This window comes from Semicossyphus pulcher, unplaced genomic scaffold (genome assembly GCF_022749685.1).
Source record: "Semicossyphus pulcher isolate SPU_LCO1_2020_fin unplaced genomic scaffold, fSemPul1.0.p SCAF_14, whole genome shotgun sequence".
Lineage (NCBI taxonomy): Eukaryota > Metazoa > Chordata > Actinopteri > Labriformes > Labridae > Semicossyphus > Semicossyphus pulcher.
Window position 1 is genome coordinate 20,914,172 of NW_027211648.1, and position 24,238 is coordinate 20,938,409.

The window sequence follows — 24,238 nt, forward strand, 5'->3', positions numbered from 1 at the left end:
AGGGGGTTCATCAGGGTTGGGAGTGTTAAACGTGGGTGTGGGAAGGTGAAGTGGGGGCTGCAGGAAAGAGGCGTTAAAGGGGGGTGAGAGTGTGTCCCTTCTGCAATTGGCTCATGCTCTAAGTATCTCATTATGCGTCTTTATTGTTCCTTTGTTGTGCCAGCGGTATAAATACACCCCAGTGGGCCAAGAGGGTGACAGTTTAGACAGACTGATCACCACAAACTCTGTGAAACTGTGGTTACACTACACGGAACAAGGGGCAGAGAAATAAGAAGCATATATTAAATTAATTTTCAAGCTGCCAGCATTGACTGAATGCTAACATTTTTGGGCCATTTTTTCATTTGAGCCCCATTTTCCTCTTCTTCAACCCTAATGGATTCCGACACTGGTTCTTCCTGCAGCCGCTCTTCATCCCCAGACCTGGTAGTAGACGACTCTGCTGGGAGCTTCTTCTCTAACAAGATGTTCCAGACGTACTGCAGAGAAAATAGAGCAGACAGCGAGGCCGGTGAAGGCAGAATGGGTGGCAGTGAGGGTGGTAAGACCAAGACCAGGTCTGAGCTTAGCAAGGACCAGGTCCAAGACCTGAGACTGAAGGTCAACAGTCGGGAGAGGAAGAGGATGCATGATCTGAACCAGGCGATGGACGGCCTGAGAGAGGTCATGCCTTATGCTCATGGACCCTCAGTACGCAAGCTGTCGAAAATCTCCACCTTACTGTTAGCCCGCAACTACATCCTCATGCTGTCAAGCTCCTTGGAGGAGATGAAGAAGCTGGTGGGGGATGTTTATGGAGGCAGTGCCGTTGCTCAGAGCCGCCCTGCTGGCCTCCCTGCTATTAACCCTGCAGCCCCCACTGCCCACCTCACTCTGCATCCTCTGGCCCAGTCTCTGCACTCTGCAGCTCTCCAGCATCACTCAACTTCGGCTGTGGCGCCAGCCCCACACTCGCCTCCTTCCGCCAGCTTCCTGGGTTTTCATTCCACAGTCCAGGGACTTCTCAAGGACCCCCATCACCTGACCAGCTCCTACAGGCACTTCCCTGGCATGCCTTGCCCCTGCTCACTCTGCCAGCCTTTGCCCACAACTACCTCCACATTACACAGCCTGTCCATGACCAAGTGAGCAGGACTCTCTTTGAACTCGCCTCTTGCTGATTGAATCAACACAATGAACCCTGCGGTTAAATAATCCTGTTGAAATAACTGCTATGATTATGGCAGGTGCTGGAAAATGTACATACTGTAAATATATTCTGCCATGCAAACTGCTGCTATTTTTTTTATAATTTGTGTCATCTGCGTTGTTTATACACAAATATTCTACATGTCCTATGGGTTTTCTCAGAGTAGCTTATACAGTAATTTATCTGATATCTGTGGTGATAAAATGTAAAATGTTCAAATGTTCAAAATTGAAGTGCTGGTTCCTTTCGTAAAAGGATTTCTATTTTATTAAATTAAAATTTTGCTATAAATGTAACTGTTTTGGTTTCTAATTTTTATTAATGTCTGGTGACCAGTGTTACCAGAGTCTAATGTTAAATTGTTATAGATTATATTTTGTGTATTTTTTTCTAAAAAAAACATACAAAAACACTGTCTGCCAGGTTGTTAATTTTTTTTATATGGCACTCACTCTTATAGAGGGGATAAGGACATACACTTAAAAATACACAAATCAAACTAATACCAAAAAATCCTCTAAGTTAACAGTGGGGCTCTTATTGGTCCTTGAAATGACATGAGAGTGGGGCTCTTATTGGTCCTTGAAAGGACATGAGAGCAGGGCAAAATTGATATGTACGAAAGGGTGTCATTCATTGTTAAGAGAGCGACAGACAATATGTCAGCATAGAGGTTGAATGTGACGTTTTTGAGCCAGGAGACCATCCATCTTTACCTCAACAGGGAGTAGGAGATGAAAGGACGACACAGGCGCCAGGAAGGAGCGTCACTTTTGTCTCAAGCAAGACAGGGACATAGCTATGTTGTTAGATCTAGAAAATGAAGAGATGTAACTCATTGTCACCCTCCTCCCTCCTACACCTCCTCCTCCTGAAAGTCCTGAATAGGTTTGAACAATAGCCATGCGTGAGACACAAAGGACAGCGGGTCCAAGCTCTCGTGCCTGGGACACAAACCCCCTCCATTCAATCTACATTTCATCATGGTAACAAGCGCTGTCGGGCCAAAAGGCCTGACATCCTCGCTCACCACAAAGGCGGTTAGCTCTAATATATGAGGCTATTGACACTGAAAAGAGGCCCTGTCAGTACAAGGCCCTGTCAGCTGTAGGATGTCTCAGTAGGGGGAAGCAGCTGCCAGCCAAGGCAAGCGGTCGAGCTTCTCTTGTGGGGACCAGAGCTGCAGTGTCACCTGGTCCCTGGTCCCTTGACACATAGACCTCGGGTCCTCCCACAAGGCTCCCCTTTATGTGGGCACAGGTGGGAATGGGAAGCAGAACACATTGTGAAGATTAGTGGGGATCACCTCCCTTTGCTTTACGTAGATTATTAGAGACACTGACTTGAGCAAAGCTGGTGTTTCCTCATCAACACCAGATGGTGTTAGCCCACAGTGGGGCACTAGTGGTCTGGAGTTTGGTCTTGGGGGAGTGTGTGTGTGTGTGGGGGGGGGGGGGGGGGGGGGGGGGGGGGGTATGATGTGTAATGGATATGCATCTGAAACCATACAATATGGCCAGGTCCTCTGTGTGCCATTATGGACAGTCGCTGTCATGATGGTACTCTTTAGTATACGCTTACCAGCAGTGCAGCACTGGTTTCAGTCTTAATGTTGATCACATGTATGTTAACACAGCGATACCTCAAAGGTTCAAAGATTCATTAACTGTTTTTATTATTAGAAGTGGTAAACTATAATATGGTAAATGGTAACAGAAAAATTTACTTAAAGTAACAAAACTATAACAAAAACATTTTTCTTAATGGTCTTCTTCAGTGTCATATACATATCAGAGTATTCAATTTATATTTTTTTGCGACTACAGAATTAGTAGATCAAGGAAGAGGTTCTAACAACTGTATTATATGTGCACTTTAAGTACAACACTTGAATAATTACAACTCCAATTATAATTATTAAATTCTTAACAGATATTATGATACAATATTATAATCGCCTTTCTGTAAAAAACTGACACAATATAAAGCCGCTTTCCCACTGGTGAAAAACCCCAGTTTTTTTGCTTAGTGGGAAAGGTTACAATCGGCAATCAGACCCGGGTCAAATGACTCTGCAATAGACCCAGGTATTTATTGCCTCGGCTCCACCTGGCATTGATGGGAACACAAAACCCAGGTCGACGCGCTAATCTTCACCTCCTTTCCCCCTTTGGTAACTTGGAACGTTGATCCAAATTTGTCAGCACAGAATTTGATAAACAAACTGAATGAGTAATAGATACAATAAAGACCTAACCTCTGTAACATCTTCACTGTTTACTAACCCTGTCTCTGGCGCGTTTGTGACGTCAGCAGGTGATGCAGCAGAAAAGAGACCAAAAGGAGTATATTCCACTGGTGATGGGAAAAGAGACAATCGGCATCTATAAGCAGGTCTTCCCGGGTCTGAAAAACCTGCATCACACGCTAATTTCAGTGGCAAAGGGGTATAAGACTACATTTCAGTGAACTAACAATATTTCAATCTGTTTTTTAATCAACTTGTATAAAAGGCTTTGCAATCAAGTAGGCCTATCTGTATCTTGAAACTTTTTCACGTTATGGCCCTAGGTTTATGACAAAGTTGAAAGAAGTGATGCATTGAGCACACTGGGCTATACATTTCCTACAACATGGTAAATTAGAATAAAAAATAAATTATAAAAACTTGTTTCTAAAATCACAGTGAAAGAGAAGAATTACTTTCCATCACTGCATTTTAGCATCGTCAAACAAAGGTTGGCTGATGGTATTTAATTGATTATTACAATAATGAGACTGTGACAACTCATAAACCTGTACCAACATTTTTTTTGTGTAGACACTATATTTAATTGTATTATACTATAAACTGTAAAAACTGGATGTGATATGAAGAATTAAATAAAAAAAACAAAGACACTAAAGTCTGAAAAAACACAAGAGATAAAGGCTATGATATTGCACATTCCTCTTTTGGAGCACTAAATGTGATGCAAACGCTATCACACCATGAACATGTAGACAGATGGATAAGTTAAATACTTCAAAAACTGTTCAACAGCCAAGTACATGTTTGAATTTGGCTTTGTACAAGCTGCATTGAGATAATTTGACCACTTAAAGACCCAATCAAGAGGATTGAGGTTTTCGACAGGGGTGACATATTGTGGGACACACACACGCACACACACACACACACACACACACACACACACACACATTGTGCAGCGTTTGGATAAAGGGAAACTTCAATTAAGAGAGAACACACTTATAGAGGCTAATTGCCTATTCCTTTTCATTTTGTTCTCAGTAAAGCCTACAGCCCACTTTTCAACTAGAATACTGATGAGAGGAAAGGACAGCTGCTGGGGGTCTGCACTTGAGCAATACGGAGTGCACATACGTTCACTTGGACATCCGCAGATATACTGGGAGCAGAACATTAATGAGGGGATTCTGGCTGGAATTGCTAAACCCTGATTCGCCAACATAATGGCTTAAGACGATAAGGTTTGTTTAGGTTCGTATGAAGCTTGTTGGTTATATTTGTTATTAATTAATAATTAATAGAAAACAACTTACATATGTGTAAATGGTTTGTCACTCATAGAGGCTCATTGTGCTGAAGTTTTCCGTCTGTGGTTTTGATGCACTTTAGCCATGCTCTTAAACTTGAATTGCAATTTACTTCATTTTTGAATACTTTTGGTTCTTTTTACCATATAGTTTGGCTACTTGTGGTTTGTCAAAAATGGAAAAATGGACAAAGTCAAATCTTATGTCTAATCCTATTGTTCAGTCACCACTGAGAGATCACAGGCTTGCCGTCAGGAAACGTAGCCTATGCAAGAAGTATAGGATTTAATACTTTCATGAGATTCATGTGATTTACAGTGAAAACAAGGTTTTAGACAGTACTAAGAATCATATAGCTATATATTATGCCAGATTCTGCAGCCACGTGCAGTTACAATGAAATTATTACCGTATTCAGAGAGTTGGTGGTAAATACAGCTCAGTATTTAAAAGGGGTGTAATGCACAGAATTTCCATTGTTCATGACAATTCCAAGTTTGTGTGACAAAATAAGTTAAATTGCCTGTAAATGGTAATGGAATGGACTGTACTTATATAGCGCTTTTATAGTCTTTGCGACCACTCAAAGCTGCTTTTACACTACATATCACATTCACACACTGATGGCAGAGGCTGCATTGAAAGTGCCCAACTGTCAATCAGATATCTCATACCTGTTGGCTATGCCACCGGGAGCAATTTGGGGTTCAGTGTCTTGCCCAAGGACACTTCGACATATAGTCTGAGGGAGCTGGGGATCGAACCTCCGACCTTCCGATTGAAAGACGACCAACTCTACCACTGAGCCACAGCCGCCCCTAAATATTTGTTTTGACATTGACAGACAAGATGCACAACCTCTGCACATACAGGCACACTTTTCCAGATATCTGGTGACGGTTATATCTAGAAAGCTGTTATTGCTGGCTCAGTCAAGGGAGGAAGCTGTGTTACACACACAACTGGTACACATCTGTTAAGTCTTGGCTTCACAATTAACTGCTTAAAGAACGGCTTCCTCCTTTCCCTGCTAATCAAATGTGGACAGAATGGACCTCCATCAGTGCTGACAGAGTAACGTGTTGAGCTCAATTAATACATAACAGAGCTGCTCTTGCATCAGAGAGTGGAGGTGCTGGCAGCTCCCCTCCACAATCAGATGTAAAACAAGGGCATCGACTAGAAAAGCCTTTTGGATTATTATCAATCAAGGAGGGACAGCTGAGATGAGTCACTGGGAGAATGCAGTCTGGATGGCAGGAAAATCTTTGGTTTAATTATACTGAGATTTACCCAAGACATTATATTTTTCCTCGAACTCATGCCTCATCCCAACGATATCAGCTCATGTCAGATGTGGTTGCTACTCCCTCTGTGTCAGACACAACTTTCTGTTGCTGGAGCCTGTAGAATGTGAATGAGTTCGCTGAAGTCTCTGACGTACAAGCTCGCTCTGACGTAATGATATTACGGTGGTCCTATTTACATTTGCCGTTTAAGTGCAACACAGGCTACAGAGTGCTAGTTTAAACTTATGCTTGTTGTCATTAATATCAGCTCATTATTTTTGTTTCTTTTTTCTATTATTCACTTGATTACCCTTACTCATCCAGGTTTTCTGCTATCCATGTCGTGTTGATAACAATAGCGATGCTAATCCACTAGTTATTTCAGATTAAAAGTCCACTTGCTGTCATGCAGATGGATGATAAATGCGTGGCTCATTTAGAAGCCACACACACGTTTTACACATAACTGCACTTACTTTCTTCTCGTCTTGATCCTCAATTTGCAACCTCTTTATATACATTTTCTTTTAGCTTTTCTGTCCACATTAGCGAGGAAGGTATCCATCTTTACTGGTTTTGGCTTCAGCTTTTCAACTCGTTGCTCTTTCTTCCATTTTTTTCTGCTCTATTTACATCACGTTCTCATGTGAATGATACATTGTTGCAACTCAACTCAACTTTATTTATATAGCACTTTAAAAACAACCACAGCTGAAAACAAAGTGCTGTACACAAATAGACAAAATAAAGCAATAGAATAAATAAAATGAAATAAAACAAGAATAAACACTAAAATAGGTGTTTCATTGTTTTTAAAAAAATCAAAAACAATAAAAGAATAAATAAAAATAAATCATAAAACAGACGAGTTAACGAGTTAAGAGTTAAGTTTTAAAAATGGACAGTGAGGCTTGTCTGATGTGCAACGGTAGCTCATTCCATAATTTAGGAGCAGCAACAGAAAAAGCTCTGTCCCCTCTGAGCTTCCGTTTTGACCTCGGTACCTCCAGGAGTAGCAGGTCAGCTGACCTGAGGCGCCGAGCAGGAGTGTAGGGCTGGAGGAGCTCAGAGAGGTAAGGTGGGGCGAGACCATTTAAAGACTTAAAAACAAATAAAAGAATCTTAGAATGGACTCTAAAGTGCACAGGCAGCCAGTGGAGGGAGGGCAGGATGGGTGTTATGTGCTCCCTCTTACGTGCTCCAGTTAGCAGGCGAGCTTCTGCATTTTGCACCAGCTGGAGACGTGCGAAGGAGGATTGGCTGACTCAAAAATAAAGTGCATTGCAGTAATCCAGCCGAGATGTTATAAAGGCGTGGATCACTGTCTCAAAGTGCTTTTGTGCAAGGAAAGGCTTCACCTTTGCCAGCTGCCTAATCTGAAAAAAGCTGGACTTCACTACAGCACTAATTTGTCAATTTAAAATCACTGTCCATCTTAAAACCCAAGTTAGTGACTGTTGGCTTCACATAGCTTGCCAAAGGGCCCAAGTCAACGGGCAGGGGTTCACAAGAGCCACTGGGGCCAAACACCATCACTTCTGTTTTTTCCTCGTTCAAATTTAAAAAGTTCAAGGCCATCCAGGATTTGATGTCTTCAAGACATGACAAAAGTGGTGTGAGGGAGAAAGCATTTTTCTTTTCAGCGGCACATATATTTGACTGTCATCCACATAACAATGAAAAGAGATGCCATGCTTTCTCAGGATGGATCCCAGAGGCAGTAAATACAGAGAGAAAAGCAGGGGCCATAAAATGGACCCCTGTGGAACCCCCATACAACAGTGGAGCAGCACTGGACTCCAAATTTCCCAGGCTTACATTCATGCTCCTGTCAGCCAGATAAAATTTTAACCACTCTAGAGCAGTACCACGAATACCCACTAGGTCGTGTAACCGAGCCACTAAGGTGTTGTGGTCCACAGTGTCAAAAGCTGCAGTTAGGTCCAACAGAACAAGGATTACGTGGTCACCAGAGTCAATAGCCTGAAGGATGTCATTAAAAACTCTTAATAGAGCTGACTCGGTGCTATGCAGAGTTGTAAAGCCAGATTGAAAGACCTCCAGGACATCATGCTCATCTAGAAACGATTTTAACTGAGCATGAACAACTTTCTCCAAATTTTTTTAGATAAACGGCAGCTTGGAGATGGGTCTAAAATTGGCCAGCACGCTGCAATCAAGGCCAGGTTTCTTAAGTAGTGGCTGCACGTTAAAATACACACACAGACACACACAGCACTTTAATCTTTAACCCTTTCTAATTACGTCCTGGTCCTCCCGGATCCATTCAGGTATTACACATAATGTTGACGCTGAACTGAGGATTATAGAACGAGTCCCGACCCGGACCTGTCTGACCACTTAATATGTGGACCCAAACCCGTCCGGATCCTCGGTCGGGTCCCGGGTCCTCAGGTTCCGGTATACCTGTGAAGACTTCTATTGGTCACTTTCCGCGAATGTCACCACAGACACCCAGTCCATAATTATACTGCTGCAAATACAAAGGCTTTCATCGGTTGGCCATAGGCTCAATCACAATTGTGTTACCTCATTCGGTAATAGATAGTGATTTAACAGACAAATCTTCGAGATTATTACTTTACAGTATGCAATTTTTGGTGTCGTAAGTGAACGTTAGGTGTTCTGGTTTCCCATTGGATTGTCCATAGCTTTCTTGAGGCAATTGGTTGTTTGCAAGGATTGCTGCTTTGAGATTATAGCATCTGGGAAAGAACTACAGCCAAAATGAAAACAATGTTGACACACCTATTGGCACAAAAAGCAGAGGACGTGATAACCTAAATGAGTCGGATCAGGGGGCTATCCATCCATTATCTATACCGCTTATCCTGTTCAGGGTCGCGGGGGGCTGCAGCCTATCCCAGCTGTCATTGGGCAAAGGGCGGGGTACACCCTGGTCACCAGTCAATCATAGGGCTGACACATAGAGACAGACAACCTTTTGCACTCACACCCACACCAAGGGCAATTTAGAGTCACCAATTAACCTTACAAGCATGTCTTTGGACTGTGTGAGGAAGCCGGGGACCCCGGAGGAAACCCACGCATGCATGAGGAGAATATGCAAACTCCGCACAGAAAGGCCAAACCGGGGTTTGAACCAAAGACCTTCTAGCCATGAGGCAACAGCGCTAACCACTGCACCACCATGCAGCGGATCAGGAGGCTAGAAGGTACAAAACACTAAAAGCTAAACTTGATGCACACTTGGAGTTTGAATGAATGTTATCTTTGAACATTGAACATTCAGCCACAGCTAACAAGAAGCAGAGGGAAATGCACTTAATTACAACTCTTTATTGCTTGGTGGAGCATTGTGGCTATGTAACACTGCAGAATTGTCATCAGAAGAAATACGGCACAAGCAAATCCAAATGGACTTTGGAAAAGCTGTAAACAATAAACTTATTAAGGTCTATGAAACAACAATTTCCCAAATTATTCATTGACTTAGGTAGAATGTTCAGAGAGTCCAAAATTGAGCTGAAAGAGGATGTAAAGCCATTCCCTCCATCAAGACCTCGACCTATCCCACTACCATTTACAAACGAGAAGAGTGAGCTAGCTAGTCCACTTGGAAGAGCTTGGTGTGATTTCCAAAGTGGAGCAGCCTACAGACTGGTGTACACGGATTATGACATGACTAAAATGTGATGAAAAAGAGGTTAGCAAATACGCCTAACAAAATTGAATAACTCAGTCAAAAGAGACACATACTTCCTTCAGCGGTGTATACACTAAGACAAGAGGGAACCAAATTATTCTCAAAACTGTATGCAAACTCTGGATTTTTGCAAATTGCCTTTAAAAGCAGTCAGCTCTTCTCAAAACATTTGTAACTCCATTTGGGAGGTACTGCTTCAACAAATTTGTTTAAGCATTTCATCTACACAAGATTATTAAAGAAAGAGAATGTCTCATCTGGAGAGCCTTGATTGAGTAGTTTTCCAGATGGAACACAACCTGGTCGTCGCAGAGACACAGACTGAGCATAACCCAAAGACTGAAGTACAGGACTGAAGTAAGAGCAGACTCAGACAAGGTGAGAGCTGTCACCAACATGGAGGAGGCCACAGGTGTGATTGGTGTGAGAATATTTCTGGGAATTTATTTATTCATTTATTTGAGCAAATACCTCCTACACCTAGCAGAGGTACCGTATTCAGTTTGCGTTCAGATATCGGCTCACCTGACCTTGCACAGCCTTTTTACTAGAGGACTGGAAGGAAAATCTCTTAATGTTAGGGAGATTTGCCCTTTTGTGTTCACACAGATCTTCAGGAGCTCAGTGCATGTGTAAAAGTGACTTGAGATTTACCTGTATGCACATCAAGTTATGTCACGTCTTCCGGCCACAGAGCAAAAGCTACAGCAAATCCAGGAACACCAGGACAAAAACAATGTGCTTAAACATTTGAAACAGTACTGTGTTAATGGTTTGCTGGACAACATATTGCATATTGTTATACGTGCAATGTTTTTAATAGTATGAGAATGTTCCCTGAAAACATTTTCAGAAAGTTCAGAAAATGAGAATGTTCAAATCACATTTCAGGAAGGTTTTAGAAATCATGTTCTGATAGTTCAGGCCGTACTAACATCCTGAAAAGATCCTCAATGTTGCAGTAACCATCTTTTACCTTTGTTTTTATGTAACACTGAGCAAATGTTTTATAAAGGGCGTTCTGACATCCCAGGCCTCAATAACATCCTGTAAATATCTTCAGAATGTTGCAGTTTAAACGTTTTGTTACAAGAACATTATCTGAAATGATAAACATCCTTTGAATATTACATTAAAACGTTTTCTTTCAAACGTAATTAGAACTTGTATTAATGTCAGCCAAAGTTATGGGAACATTCCCTGCTAGCTGGGATGCTGGGGATCTGTGTGTGGAATACGGTATCACTAGAGAAAGACATTCTCAGAAGATTGAAAACTGGTCACCAGGGCATTGAAAATGGAGGCAGTAACCTAAAGAGTCTGTATGTTTGCCTGGACTGAGCACATAACTTCATCAGATAGTGGAGTGTAAGACGTGCAAAAGAAAGATGAGAACCGGAGAGAAACAAACAGAACATTTTTTCTAGCCAGACCCAGGGACATGGTTGATGAAGATCTGCCATATTCAATTATTCACATTTTAAGTCAACAGATGTTAAATCCAGAGTTGCTAAGTTACAATGTTAAAATTTTGTCCAAAGCGACGTACATCTGAGAGTTAATACAACATAAGCAATGATCAAGACATATGTCTATACTAACATCATTCATGAAAACAGAAGGGGAGATTAAGTATCAGTGTTTGAACATGGGAAGTGTTCCTATACAGCCGTCTATTCTTCCTGTCACAAGGCTGTGTCTGTGTCATATGCTTTATAAGCTTATTGCAAGAACATAGTCAGAACACAACAAAAAGTAAGGTTTTATGAAGAATGTTTTTTTGGTCTTTATGGTGGAGACAGTCAACTGGCACAGACAAAAAACACAAACAAAGAAAACAGCCCTGGGAAACAATTAAAGACATTATTAACAAAGATATATAATCAGGGCGGGCTTAAGGCATAGGTGATATAGGCCGTTGCCTAGGGAGCCACGTTCTGAAGGGCACCTAAAGGATTTTAAATGTTGACGCAAATGTTTTGTTGAATGTAACCTTTCTGCCAACATTACAAATTCCCCGATAGCCTCTGCCTCTGCTTCGCGCAACTCACCACTCACTGTCTAGTGCAATATTGGGTATAAGTACATGGGGTCTGTGAAGGTTCTCGGTCATCCAGGTCATGGTAATTTGAAGCTTAATCCAAAAGGCAACTGGACTTGGTTAAAGTTCTTCTTAAGCTGACCGGTTGATGGAGCTAGAAATATAAGCCTTTGTAGGTCATTAGTGTGGTAATAGATGAATAATTAAGGGAGAGATGTTAACCTGGGTTGTTGACCTAATAGCAACGAGAGTCATTAGCACCCTCTGGTGTTGAGTGTGATTTCAGCTGTTTGGGCAGAGAATTCAAAACTGCATTGTATGTGGGTGATAGGCGTGTCTTAGGCCACCACCTCTGTTAACGTTTTTTTTTCCAGGCTTAACATAGATGGCTTCCTTGAACAGATCATGAGATTATGAGAGCGCAGAGCAACACAGATTTAGTGTGTTTAGTGTGTATATAGCATGCTCCAAAACAAGGGTTATTAAGTTGAAGACTGGGAATTGGCGGGAAATCATACAATTGCATTATGGTGTTTTTATTTGACAGGAAAACACAGGTTAGAAAAGTTGCAGTACAATCAAGTGTATACAATGGAGAATGGAATTCGGCAAGGCAATGTATGCTGTGCATTGTTATTCAACATACAATTTATGATAACTTGTCGTAGTTTGAACAAAACATTGGGATATCTTTGTACATGAGTAACAGGGTTCTGTGAATAAGAGGTCGCAATACATCTTAAGTCAATACAAAATGAAAACTGCAGCTGCATTGGAAAAAAGGGCTTAATAGGGATCGAAATATCCGTAGCACAAACACAAGTAATTTGGATCTGAAGACAGCATAAAATTGCACCCATCTTTTTAAAATTGAACAAACAACCTCTTGAGAAAGTATAAGCAATTACATTTCTTGGGGCTTTGTTTGATCACATTGAATGTTTTCTAGATAAAATAAAGATCATTCAAAAAAAGGTCATCAAAATACACTGTGGATTGTCAGGAAAATGCAGAATCAGGCACCTGAACACCATGATGCTGTCTCGTCTACTATGGGGTGACATCTGACGATGATTTAGCTTTTCATTAATTTCAAACAACACAAACAGACATCTACAAGTGCAGCTAACGATCTGTTCTTAGATGTCATATTTCACCTCGAACTCCATTCTCGCTTTCCAAGTTGCTAGTAGGACTGTAAAAAATGCAACGTATGGAAAAGCGAGTCTTTTACCGGAATTGCTTCATTGTAACCGCTGGCTGGACCAGAAAGCCAGAATTGTTGGCAGTCGCTCACAGAGCCTATATTGTTATGTTATGTAGGTCTTTACCATACATAATATAAAAAAGCAAGCCTGAAAATGTACACACTATAGCCGACCAGAAACAATTGATTATGTACAACGTCATTGTAGAAAATACAACATTTTTCACTCTCTAAAGAGGCAAAACAGGACATTTCATTTTTATATTCTATTGGGGAAATCAATAGGCAAGATACACTGTGATATTATTATTATTTTTTAAACAATTTGCAAGGCTTTTCTTTCTCTTCATTTTGTCCTGCTTTATCGCTTTGTTCCAAACTCCAGGCCAGTTGGTGGCATCTGTGATGTAGTTTGCACACCGCCAATAAACACTAAAGAAGAAGAAGGGGTTAGAGTTCAGTAAATACTGATGATGTCATCGTCTGAAGATGGCTGAAGGGTGAGAGTGAACTCGCAAATTACTTGTTGTTTTGAAATATAACTTGAAATAGCAGAGAGCGCTGACATCGTGTGCATATCGTGTTCCTTAATGCGTCTTGTGTCTCTAAATTTGGCATGATTTGTTTCAACGCTGTACTTTAACGCTCACGGAATCAGTTCAGGAAGTGCATTTGTTTACCAAAACAGCCCGGCTAGCGTTAGCGTGGTGAGTGTTAGCTGAAATCACACATTGAAAAGCATAGGGCTCCATATGTGTTTTTTTTAATATATATATGTATACATCTAGCTCTTATGTTCGGCCTTAGTAATTGCGTTCGTGACTTGTGACAACATTTAGCATACATGGCACTGATGTCTGACGTTAGCTGACTCGTCAAGCTTGCTAGGCTCTCTGTGTGTAAGCTGACAGCAAGTCTAAAGTGTATTTTTAATTTTTAGATGAAGTTAATGTATCTATTTTTAGCGTTTGATTTGGTTTAACGGACTTTACGGTTTTGTGTATGTGTAGATGTTTTCTCGGCTTTTTTGGAGAAGAAACGTAGCCAATTTTTAAATTAGTGTTTTTTTTGTTTTTTGTCTATTTTTTTATAGAGAAGGCTGGTGGGGAGGCTGGCTTCAGCATAGCTTCCAGGCCGTCAAAGAAAAGGTAATTCACACAAGGAAGTCTTCAGCAGAAGGATAATAACTCTGAGGTTGCTCAAATCCACAAAAGTAAAGCACGCAGTTCTATGTTTGCATTGACATATGTTATCATTGTTTTGGTGGTGGAATGATTTGGAAACCTTTGTCTCCAACAAGTAACACTATAACAAACAAAAACAAGCTGGTTGCAAAGTATTTTAAGGCAAAATCAAACTGCCCCAGGTATCTGTTAGCATTAGCAGCTCGTCAAGACAGTTAACTTTACAAAAATAGCATGCAAGGCAATATCAGTTTATTAATAGTGTTGCACATTTTTTATGTATTGTTATTGTTATACTCTCCTTTTTGGGTATTTATATGTTAATCCTTTTTGTAAACACACACTTGTTTGGAACAGGAAGATCATGATGGAGATGATAAAGTTGAGCCTGTATTTCAAACTTCATTAATAAGTACTTTCTTTGCAGTCATCGGAGGCCTTAGAATTCATTAAGCGAGACCTCACAGAGTTCTCTACTGTAGTGCAACATGACACAACCTGCTCCATTGTGGCTACAGCCACTGCTGTCAGAAACAAGCTTGCGGTAGGTTGCAGCCTTTACCTTCTTAATATTGTGTGGTCAAATGAAGCTGTAATGTGTGTTCATTAGATCCATTAACCATTTCATATGTGCATCTCATGTATTAAAGGGTTATGAGTTGCAAAATACCTTATCACACCTCTCTACTTATTCTGCTTTCTAGGTGGAAGGTTCTTCTGACACCACTGAAAAGGTAAAGAAGAGCCTCTCTAGTTTCTTAGGGGTAATATCAGACACACTTGCTCCACCCCCGGATAAAACCATTGACTGTGACGTGATCACATTGGTGGCAACGCCAGCAGGAACAACAGAGGTCTATGATAGTTCTAAGGTGAGCAAGAGTTTTACTTACTTTACTTTTAAATACATAAGTTAACCATTTGTTTACAGTATCACAGAGATAAGAAGAAACAGCAGAGCTAAGCAGGGGTTGTGAATATCAATTTATGCCTTATTAACTTTCTAGTAAATCACATTCAAAACATAGTCCTAAGCATAGATTTAGCTTTCATATATTTTGACAAAAAAGGCAACAGCGCTATGAAAGTAGCACATAATGCACATGTGAAAACAAAACAGCTAGGCATTTGTTTGTCCTCCAGGCACGTCTCTACAGTTTGCAAGCTGACCCTGCTACATACTGCAATGAACCTGATGGTAAGATTGTATGAGTTATATTATGTTTGTAGTAACATATTCTGTAATTCCTTGTGCTTTTGGCTGCAGACGTTCGTCCTGTATACAAATTTTTAGAAATACTTACTATCTATTCTACTTATCTCTTGTAAAGGCTGCTGTCACAACCCAAAGTATTTCCCCATTCCCAAAACATTACAATGATATGGCTGCTAATAATTCATGGAACTATTGGTCTGTGCTGAATAAATATTTTGCTGGAATTGTGTGTTTTTTGTGTTCAACCACAATTTGATTTGAAATTTGATCATTTTAAGGTGGGCTAATGATAAAATGGATGAATGAATGCTTTGTAAATATTCACTGATTCACTGTAAATATTTCGAATATTTTTTAGGGAATTAAATTAGAAATTATTTTCGTGCAGGTCCCCCAGAGCAGTTTGAAAACTGGCTGTCCACCTTCAGTCTGGAAGATAACAAAGGAGAAATCTCGGAACTTCTGGTCAACAGTCCCTCAATACGAGCCCTTTACACCAAAATGGTATCTGTTAGTGCTGGTCAAGACCTATTCTCATGGAGCACAGCCTCCAGTTTTGTGTGTCTTCTGTCTAAAGTGACCTACAATAAATTGTCAATATAATCAAGTACAATGAACCAGATAAGGACAGTTTTTTTGTATTCACAGGTGCCAGCAGCTGTAACCCATTCAGAATTCTGGCAGAGATATTTCTACAAAGTCTTTCAGTTGGACCAGGTAATTAAATCCTTCTTATATAGTCAACTCTAAACAGCAGACTATGCTCAAGATGTCAACAAATCTTCACTATCATCTCAGTTTTTTTTTCTTGGGTGCCACCTAGTGGCTGATTCTAGATTTACCTTGGATTGTTCATTTCAGGGCGCGGTAACAATCTGGAATCTGGAATTTTCCTGCTTTAAAATGAGGGAATCCCTGTGTTGTAACGTACTAAATGTTGATACTTTTAATTAGGAAAAAAATAATTCCATCCTTAAGGTTTTACCTCACACAATAGCATCGACCAACTGTGCCTTAATAGAGCAATGTTTAAGTGTTATAAGACGTTAACATTTTCATTGAAAAATCCTTTGATTTTTTGCTCTTAACATGACTACATTTAAACAAAATACTATTCAATCAGCCCCATGTCTATTAAGCTAACTGTAATGTTTTGCTTTTTGAGACTGTAATAGAGGTGTGGCACTCTAAGGGTGAGCTCTAAAGTAGTTTTTGCTTTGCATTGCAGTAACAAAACTGTGATGTAAGTGTTGGAACTAGGAATGGGTAATGTTTAATCGATGATCGATTATTGGTTGTTAATACTTTAGTTGATCACGTGGTATCCAAAGCCCAAGAGTTGCCCTTTTGTACATGTCCCTCACAGCGGGAGATTTTTTTTTTTTGATCTCGCCCTTCGCGTTCTCTTTCTCCCATACTTGAAGCAACGTCTCAACACATGCTCGTCAGAAAAAGAAATTCACGCACAGACGTCCACTGGTACGTCCCTCACTGGTACGTGAGATGCGACGTCTTCTGTTACATATTGACCTTCGTTTTCTGATTTAACAGATTTTAAGAGCAGATGTGTGGTGTCTGTCTCATTAGTCGGTTTCAATTGTTTCGACATGTAACGTCTATAACGACAAGCTTCCTTCACGCGTGACTCACCCGCTGATGTGAAAACGAGATCGCGGGTGAAAAACTCAAAATCCGTGTTGAGTTATTTGGGGGACTTTGTAAAGCTCGTGATGAATCTCATCAGATCAGACACATGGAGGGAGAGAGAAACAGAAAGAGCCACTGTGTGCAGGTACAGCAGACCGGTGTAGGTGTGGGGAAAAATAACTCAAGAAAAGCAACATGAGCAGATACAAGTAGCTTTGTGAAAAACCACGAACATATGGTAGAGAAGAATGGAGCACAGCTATATTGTTATTACGATATACTTTCTTTAAAGATATAATCTCTTAAGATTTCAGTTTTTTGTTCTTTGGTGCACCTACTGGTGATAAACAGTATTTGCAGGAGCACACTTTTTACATATCCAGACTCCCAAGGTTGGCTCCGGTTATAACTCCGGTTGATTTTCCTTGCTGACGGTCGCTTTCCTTTTAAGACTGTTTGCCTTCATCTGAGCGTCGAATTTGTTTCTTTTTCTTTGGATTTTCACTTATTTTTAAAGTTGTATCTGTAGTCATCGATCTTTTCTTTGTTTGTTTAGCCATGGTAGATTACCGTGTACTCGCAACACTTTTTCCGCAAATGTCGCCACAGACACCCAGTCCATAATAATACTATACTGTATACTGCAAATGTAAAGGCTTTCATCAGTGGGCCATAGGCTCAATCACCATTGTGTAACCTAATTCAACAGGGGGGCGGCTGTGGCTCAGTGGTAGAGTCAGTTGTCTTTCAATTGGAAGGTTCAATCCCCACTTCCCTCAGGATACATGTCAAAGTGTCCTTGGGCAAGACACTGAACCCCAAATTGCTCCCGGTGGCATAGCCAACGGGTATGAATGTGATATCTGATTGAGTTAGTTGGGCACTTTACGTAGCAGCCTCTGCCATCAATGTATAAATGGGTGTGTGAATGGGTGAATGTGATATGTAGTGTAAAAGCAGCTTTGAGACTAGAAAAGTGCTATACAAGTACAGTCCATTTACCATTTACCATTTACCATTTACATTTATTTAAATGGAAATCTTCGCGATTTTCACTTTAATTACGGTGACTGCAATTTTTGTATTGTCTTTTTGTTTAAGATAATGTTTTATTGATCTCCAGAGAGGAAACCTGGGAGGTTGAGGCTGTGAAAACATGACAATAAAGATTTGATTAATACATTTAGTTTTTTCAGTCATAGGTAATAAAAGTATATTTAAAGATGGTGGCTAATCAATTAATTGATCGTAAATGATATCAATGGTCGAGTTTGGGAATTTCTTGAAACGCCCATCCCTAGTTGGAACACTGTAGATGTCATTGTAATATAAAGTCATCAGAGGTGGTTGACAGTGATCAATCACAGATCATTTTAGAAGCCTACAGAGTTAAACGCTACTAATGACGCCATTTGAATCGTGGAATGTGAAAGGGGATTTTTAGTGTATGAAATGAAAAGCATTTTTTAACCATTATTACAATTATTTCAAAATTAATACGTTTTAGTAAGTAGCCATATAATGAGCGGAAGAAGCCAAAGAAACCATGATAGGAGGGTTGGAATCGGGGTTAGGGGTCTTGTATCACTCTAAAAGGGTGAGATGCCCCTTATTACTCAACAATGTAAAGGTGGTAGAGAATTCTAGCTGGCCTTGAATTTTTTAAGCAAAAAAGACAAATGTAACACAGTCATTATGTCATGTACGTTATGAGTGTTTGAAACTCTACATTGAAATTGTTGCATTACTACTTTAATGATTGTTTCTTAAGGAGGAGGCGAGGAGATTGGCATTGAAACAGAGGGCAGAACAGACTACACACACAGAGACTCTGGGCTGGGAGGAGGAGGAAGAGGGTATGTTGTTTATACTTTTATATATATAGTTGGTAAATGGATTCACCCTAAAAACTTGCCCTGCAATTCCAATCTCTGGCCTTTTTCTGTCAGATGACTTCCTAGGTGCAACGTCATCATCTCATCTCAGCACTGCAACCAAGTCAGACAACAACTCAACCCATCTGCCCCTGAACTCAACGACTCCTTCAGGAACGACTCTGCAGAGCCCTGTCCTGTCGCCCTACGAAGAGCATGACACCACACATTCAGTTAGCAGCGATACCATCAGCCAGCCAACACAAGTGGAAGTGCGGCCAGAGCCCATTGCCAAGGAGCTGGCCGAGAAACTGACAGAAGCTAGCTTGGAAGACGTTGAAGACAAGACACAAGAAAAGCAGAGGCCTGGAAAGAGGGACTTACCGCTTGAGGCTCAAGAGGGGGCTGTAACCCTGCCAGAGGTCACTCCTGCCCCCATCTCTAAACCAGAAGCAGGAAAGGAGGAGGGGCCGCAGGACCTAAGAGTATTTGAGCTCAATTCTGACAGTGGGAAATCTACGCCTTCTAACAATGGCAAGAAAGGTATGAAGACCGGTCAATATTTTTTTAGGCAATTAGATTCTCAATGTTCCATGTAAGGGGTATAGATTTAAAAAAGGAATAATTTTAGTGATAAGATCACCTGTATTGATCCCCCACAGGTGAAATTAACCCTGGTTTTGTGTTTTCCACTAAAAAGGCTTAGAGTCAGCATCACACATAGTTAGAGATTTGTCTATCCGCTTCCAGGGTCAAGCACCGATGTGAGTGAGGACTGGGAGAAAGACTTTGACCTGGACATGACAGAAGAAGAAGTCCAATTGGCTCTCTCTAAAATAGAAGCATCTGGAGAGGTAAGTGTTGTCTTAACTTTGGGACATTGACTATAATGTTAAATCAAAAATATGAACATTTTGAAAGTTATACTAACCCCTTTTTCCTTTTTTAATAGCTGGATGAAGACTGGGAGAACTGGGATTGAAAGCCACTGCAACAGAAACTCCCACCATTAATGCTAGTTCTTGGGTGATGAACCATGCTATGTGTTTTAACCCTCTGTTCACACTGTCACCATGTCATGATTGTCAGTAGGCGATTTTTCGAACAGGTTTGGACCATATTGGTAAGCCTGTGAAAAAGAGCGACTTGAAGACCAAGGCAATTAGCATTACACTGCTACATTAACTGTCAGTTTAGTGCAGATAGGCCGCTAGCAAGGGTAATGATACAGGCCTATTCTTTCACTAGTAATAGAAACACACTAGTAACAGAATAAGGTTCTAATCATTCTGACCTTAAAGCTTAAAGGCATGCAGTGACAAGAATGTGAAAGGTTTCACAGAAGCTGCACAGCTGTTTTCCCTTTTTTTTGGTAACATTAAATTCATCATGTGTTTTGCCACTACAATTTAAGTTGGACAATGACTTGCGGACGTTAAAAAGCCATAAACCGTAGTGCAGCCTGTCTCCTTTCCAAGATGAAAATACCCTGGAAATAATTTGTGAATGGTGAAGATGAACTGATTTCATTCTACTTGTGCCCTGTCTTTATTGCTCAACTTTATAACGAAAGTGAATCTTCAAAAAGAAAATGTATGTCGGCATTCATTCTCTGAGCACTTTCATTTTATTTGAACTGCCAATTCTCGATATATGGCCTTGTAAAATGTATGTATCATTATCAGTTCTTTCCTCTCACTTTGTCTTATCATGATATTCATTCAAATACATGAGCTTGTTGCAGGCTACATGTACTTTTCTGTTACTTTTAAGTATTTCACTTCTTTGAGTTGTTTATCTTTTTGTCATATTTGGGTCGATGGAATTAAGTAATTATTACATGTTAAGAGGGAAATCCTATTTGACTTAATACACATAATACAAACAAGTATCGTTGTCATGATAATACCGGATCCTTTTGCTTGAAATTTAGGGTAGAATCTCTTGGTATTTACAAGTATAGGAGAATATAAAATATCTGTAAAGTTTTAAAGTTTTAAGTTTCTTTGCCAGCCTATGTTTGGGACAAATAGCTCAGCAGGCAATTTGCCAAGTAGACCAAGGAGCAACATAAGCACGCTCCATGCTTTTATGATTTCCTTTTCCATCAACAATAATGTAACTGAGAAAAAATAATCCTAGAGATGTAATATTTATACTTAAATCACTGCTTGTTATTGTATTATGTGCTTTGGATTGCATGTCCGTGCAATAACATGCAAAACATTGGGCAGGTGATTATTGTTTAGTTTTTGTTTTTTTTGTGAAGACATTTCTTCAGGTTTATGTTTTCTGACAATGTGTTGCATGTCTATAATTCCCTTCAGATTCACACTTAGAACTAATCAAAACTGTTCTACACATCTGTTTTCAAAGCTGTCAAGTTGTTTTTTAATACTTCAAATGATCATTGACATTAAAGGACTCATGGCAAAAGCACTTAGTGTTGTGCATTATCAAATCATCCAATATGATCTGTATCTGTAAAAAGAAAATAGATGCCTGCAGTACAAAAAAGGGTCACTTGATGGCACTGTTGCACCTTTTAAGCAGCCCAAGTCTTAACCTGCCACTACTTTTCTTCAGCATCCATCGCAGGAATTAATTAGCTAAACTTTTTTGTCTAAGAAGAAACGGCAAGCATGTTCATGTGGTCTTTTTCGGTCTCACTTGGAGAGTGACCTTTACAGCAAGCTTGATCTGTAACACGGAAGCTGCCTGTAAAGATCGCTACTTTTTGTATGTCTGGCTCTTTCTCTCCCTCTTCTTATAGGTAACCACACAATACCAAGCGTGTTTGAGTGGTTGCAGTCATAGGGGGAATTATGAGTAAATGGATTATGAAAAAGGAAAGGAAATGCAGGACCGTTACTTTATTGCACCAATGGCAAGACTACAAGAGCATCACGCAGAGGAAATTTGATGTTTGGTGCCAATATCCCTTTAAAATTTCCACAATTTATATATGAATAAAATGAACAAAACACTTAAACCTTGTTTACTTGTTGTCTACGAGTTTTGTTGAATTATATAATAGCTCTTGTGTTGTAATTACCACATAGGTAATAGCTTGTGCTTATGCTGCCCTAAACAGACACGATATATACATTCTGTTCCTAACTGACTAAAGGAATTTCCTGTTGAAGCCCACTGCTCCCTGTGCCATACAGTGTGTGTGTGTGTGTGTGCGCGTGTGTGTGTGTGTGCGCGTGTGTGTTTGTGTGTGTGTGTGCGTTCATTACATACCAATGTTAGAAGGCAATCAGACAGGGGAAAGAAATACTTCCCTCTTGAGGATCTTTTCAGCATCGCCCTTTCCGTTCTGAATTAATCCTTGACCAGACAATTCCTGCTCCATTTTCTGCATCTTTGACCTTCTCTCTGTCCCGTTACATGTATATACAGTATAGTGACAAAACATAGCTACGCTCACTTCTAGTTTCTCTCAAACACAACAAATGTATAAACATCAGGAGGGTCAGGATCAGGTCATTGTCGTGAGAGCGAATATTATTCTCAGCACCCTAAAGGGAGAAACCCTGTAACCCCTCTCCCTTTTAACAATCACAAAAGACTCCCTTTAAAGAAAGAGGCACAATCCTATGGAATGTGTTTCCAGGGTTTTCTACAATCACTCATTTAATTCATTTCAAATTGTGTGTGTGTGTGTGTGTGTGTGTGTGTGTGTAATTCAGTCATTGTCACATTTCATCTGGATAGGTACTTATACCGTCTATCTTATAGGAACAGGCATCAATGTGTGAATTTCAAACACGTTTTTATACCTGCCACAAATAAAGAAAATGCAGCCTCTGGAAAACAACTTCTAATGGACTCTTGATAGGCCTCTAGATATTTCCACCACAAACCATGGTTGGTGGGAACAGGATATTTGTTTGTACAAAGCGGTGTCTGTGAGGAATGTGGGGTTAAGTTGGGGAGGGGATGGTAGGGGGAAATATGATTTGTGTTTAAGACAGAGGGGCTCCTCTGGATGCACGTCTAAGGCCCAAGAGCGTTTTCATTGTAACATTGGTGGGGACAACAACTTGGTTGAAATTGCGACAGTTGCGTATCATATATTAATTTTTTCACAAAATTATTGGTAGGGACAATTCAGTAATTTCTGTATCTACCATCCCTACCCAATTCTATGCCTTGCTAGGGACTATTAGAAAGAAACATTCTTCTCTTGATCTAAAGCTAATGTTTAGTTGAACATCCACTCACTTTTTCTACATGCTTCCTAGTATTTCTATTCTGCTACTCTTTTTTTCGTGCCAGTTTATTGAAAAGAGGGTAGTATTTCTTCAGTGAAACGTTCACACAGCTCATTGTGTGTTCATTTCTCTTCTTTGTGTGCACAGGAGATCAAGTTGTATGCTTCTGTGGGAGTTGAAAACCTGATTCTAAACCAGAGTTGACTATGATGACACCTTTTCAAGACTGTGGAGAGTCTTCACAGGGCACATTAAAAAAGTTTCAGAATGGCTAGTGTGACTATAACATGTGGTTAACAACGGGTTGTCTTCTATTCGGTAGATTGGTGGTTTGATCTTAGGCTGTGTCCTAGGGCAACATCAAATTGCTCCAAAAGGCATAGCCATCGGTGTGTGTGTGTGTGTGGTGTGTGTGGTGTGTGTGTGTGTGAGGTTGAATGTGGCTTGTAGTTGAACGTGTTCGGAAGGCTATATAAGTTCAGTCCGTGTACCATTTACAGGGCTTATGTTCGAAATTGTTGCCTTTCAAAGGGGTACATATGGGATTGTATTTTTCACTTCCATTAATATTTTGACATTTTGGGGAAAATGCCTATTATCTCACTTGCAGAGAGTTATATCAGAGGATTAATACCACTATTGAGATTTTACAGTTAATACAAAGCTAAAGCCAGCAGAAAGTCAGCTTGGCTTATCATAAAGAATGTAAACAGTTCTCCCTGACTAGTTGCAGGTGGCCTACCGGTTGCATGGCAAACTCACAGCGACTTCATGAAGTCCCTACTCTCAGCCAAGAAATGGTCTGGCACATAACACTCCTCAACCACAATTGATAAACAATGAAGGTTTGGTATGATAATTAATGAGATTTAAAGGCACTAATAGATTTATTTTGCAACCTTTGGGCAGAGCTAAGCTTGTTTGTTTGTTGTTGTTTCCCCCCCCCCCCCGTGTTCTTCCAATGCTAAGCTAACTGCATACTGGCAAACAGCAGTTAGCAGCTATTGACATAAAAACTATAACGATCAAATTGGTTTTACACTTACTTCTTTTTTTTAAGATTATTTTTTGGCTTTTGCCTTTATTAGATAGGACAGATGAAGTGAGACAGGAATATAGTGT

The 24,238-nt window shown here is 40.2% G+C and overlaps 2 protein-coding genes across 2 annotated transcripts; both read left to right on the plus strand.

Moving 5' to 3' along the window:
• Nucleotides 1-378: 378 nt before the first annotated feature.
• On the plus strand, nucleotides 379-1,131 carry olig4 (oligodendrocyte transcription factor 4). Its single transcript, XM_069662466.1, has one exon. The coding sequence runs from the start codon at nucleotides 379-381 to the stop codon at nucleotides 1,129-1,131; it is 753 nt and encodes a 250-aa protein (XP_069518567.1).
• A 12,323-nt stretch (nucleotides 1,132-13,454) lies between these two features.
• Nucleotides 13,455-21,335, plus strand: bsdc1 (BSD domain containing 1). Its single transcript, XM_069662461.1, has 11 exons — nucleotides 13,455-13,475; nucleotides 14,069-14,123; nucleotides 14,587-14,703; nucleotides 14,864-15,031; nucleotides 15,303-15,357; nucleotides 15,764-15,879; nucleotides 16,024-16,092; nucleotides 18,794-18,878; nucleotides 18,972-19,439; nucleotides 19,647-19,750; nucleotides 19,849-21,335. Exons 1-11 carry the CDS (start codon nucleotides 13,465-13,467, stop codon nucleotides 19,876-19,878), a joined length of 1,278 nt encoding a protein of 425 aa, XP_069518562.1. The 5' UTR covers nucleotides 13,455-13,464; the 3' UTR covers nucleotides 19,879-21,335.
• Nucleotides 21,336-24,238: the final 2,903 nt, after the last annotated feature.

Bases quoted from the DNA above. Each gene is read 5' to 3' on its own strand.
- bsdc1 (XM_069662461.1), top strand. The intron at 14,124-14,586 runs GTAATTCACACA...CTTTCTTTGCAG, and splicing joins TCCAGGCCGTCAAAGAAAAG to TCATCGGAGGCCTTAGAATT. The intron at 19,440-19,646 runs GTATGAAGACCG...ATCCGCTTCCAG, and splicing joins TTCTAACAATGGCAAGAAAG to GGTCAAGCACCGATGTGAGT.
- olig4 (XM_069662466.1), top strand. From the start codon at position 379: ATGGATTCCGACACTGGTTCTTCCTGCAGCCGCTCTTCATCCCCAGAC.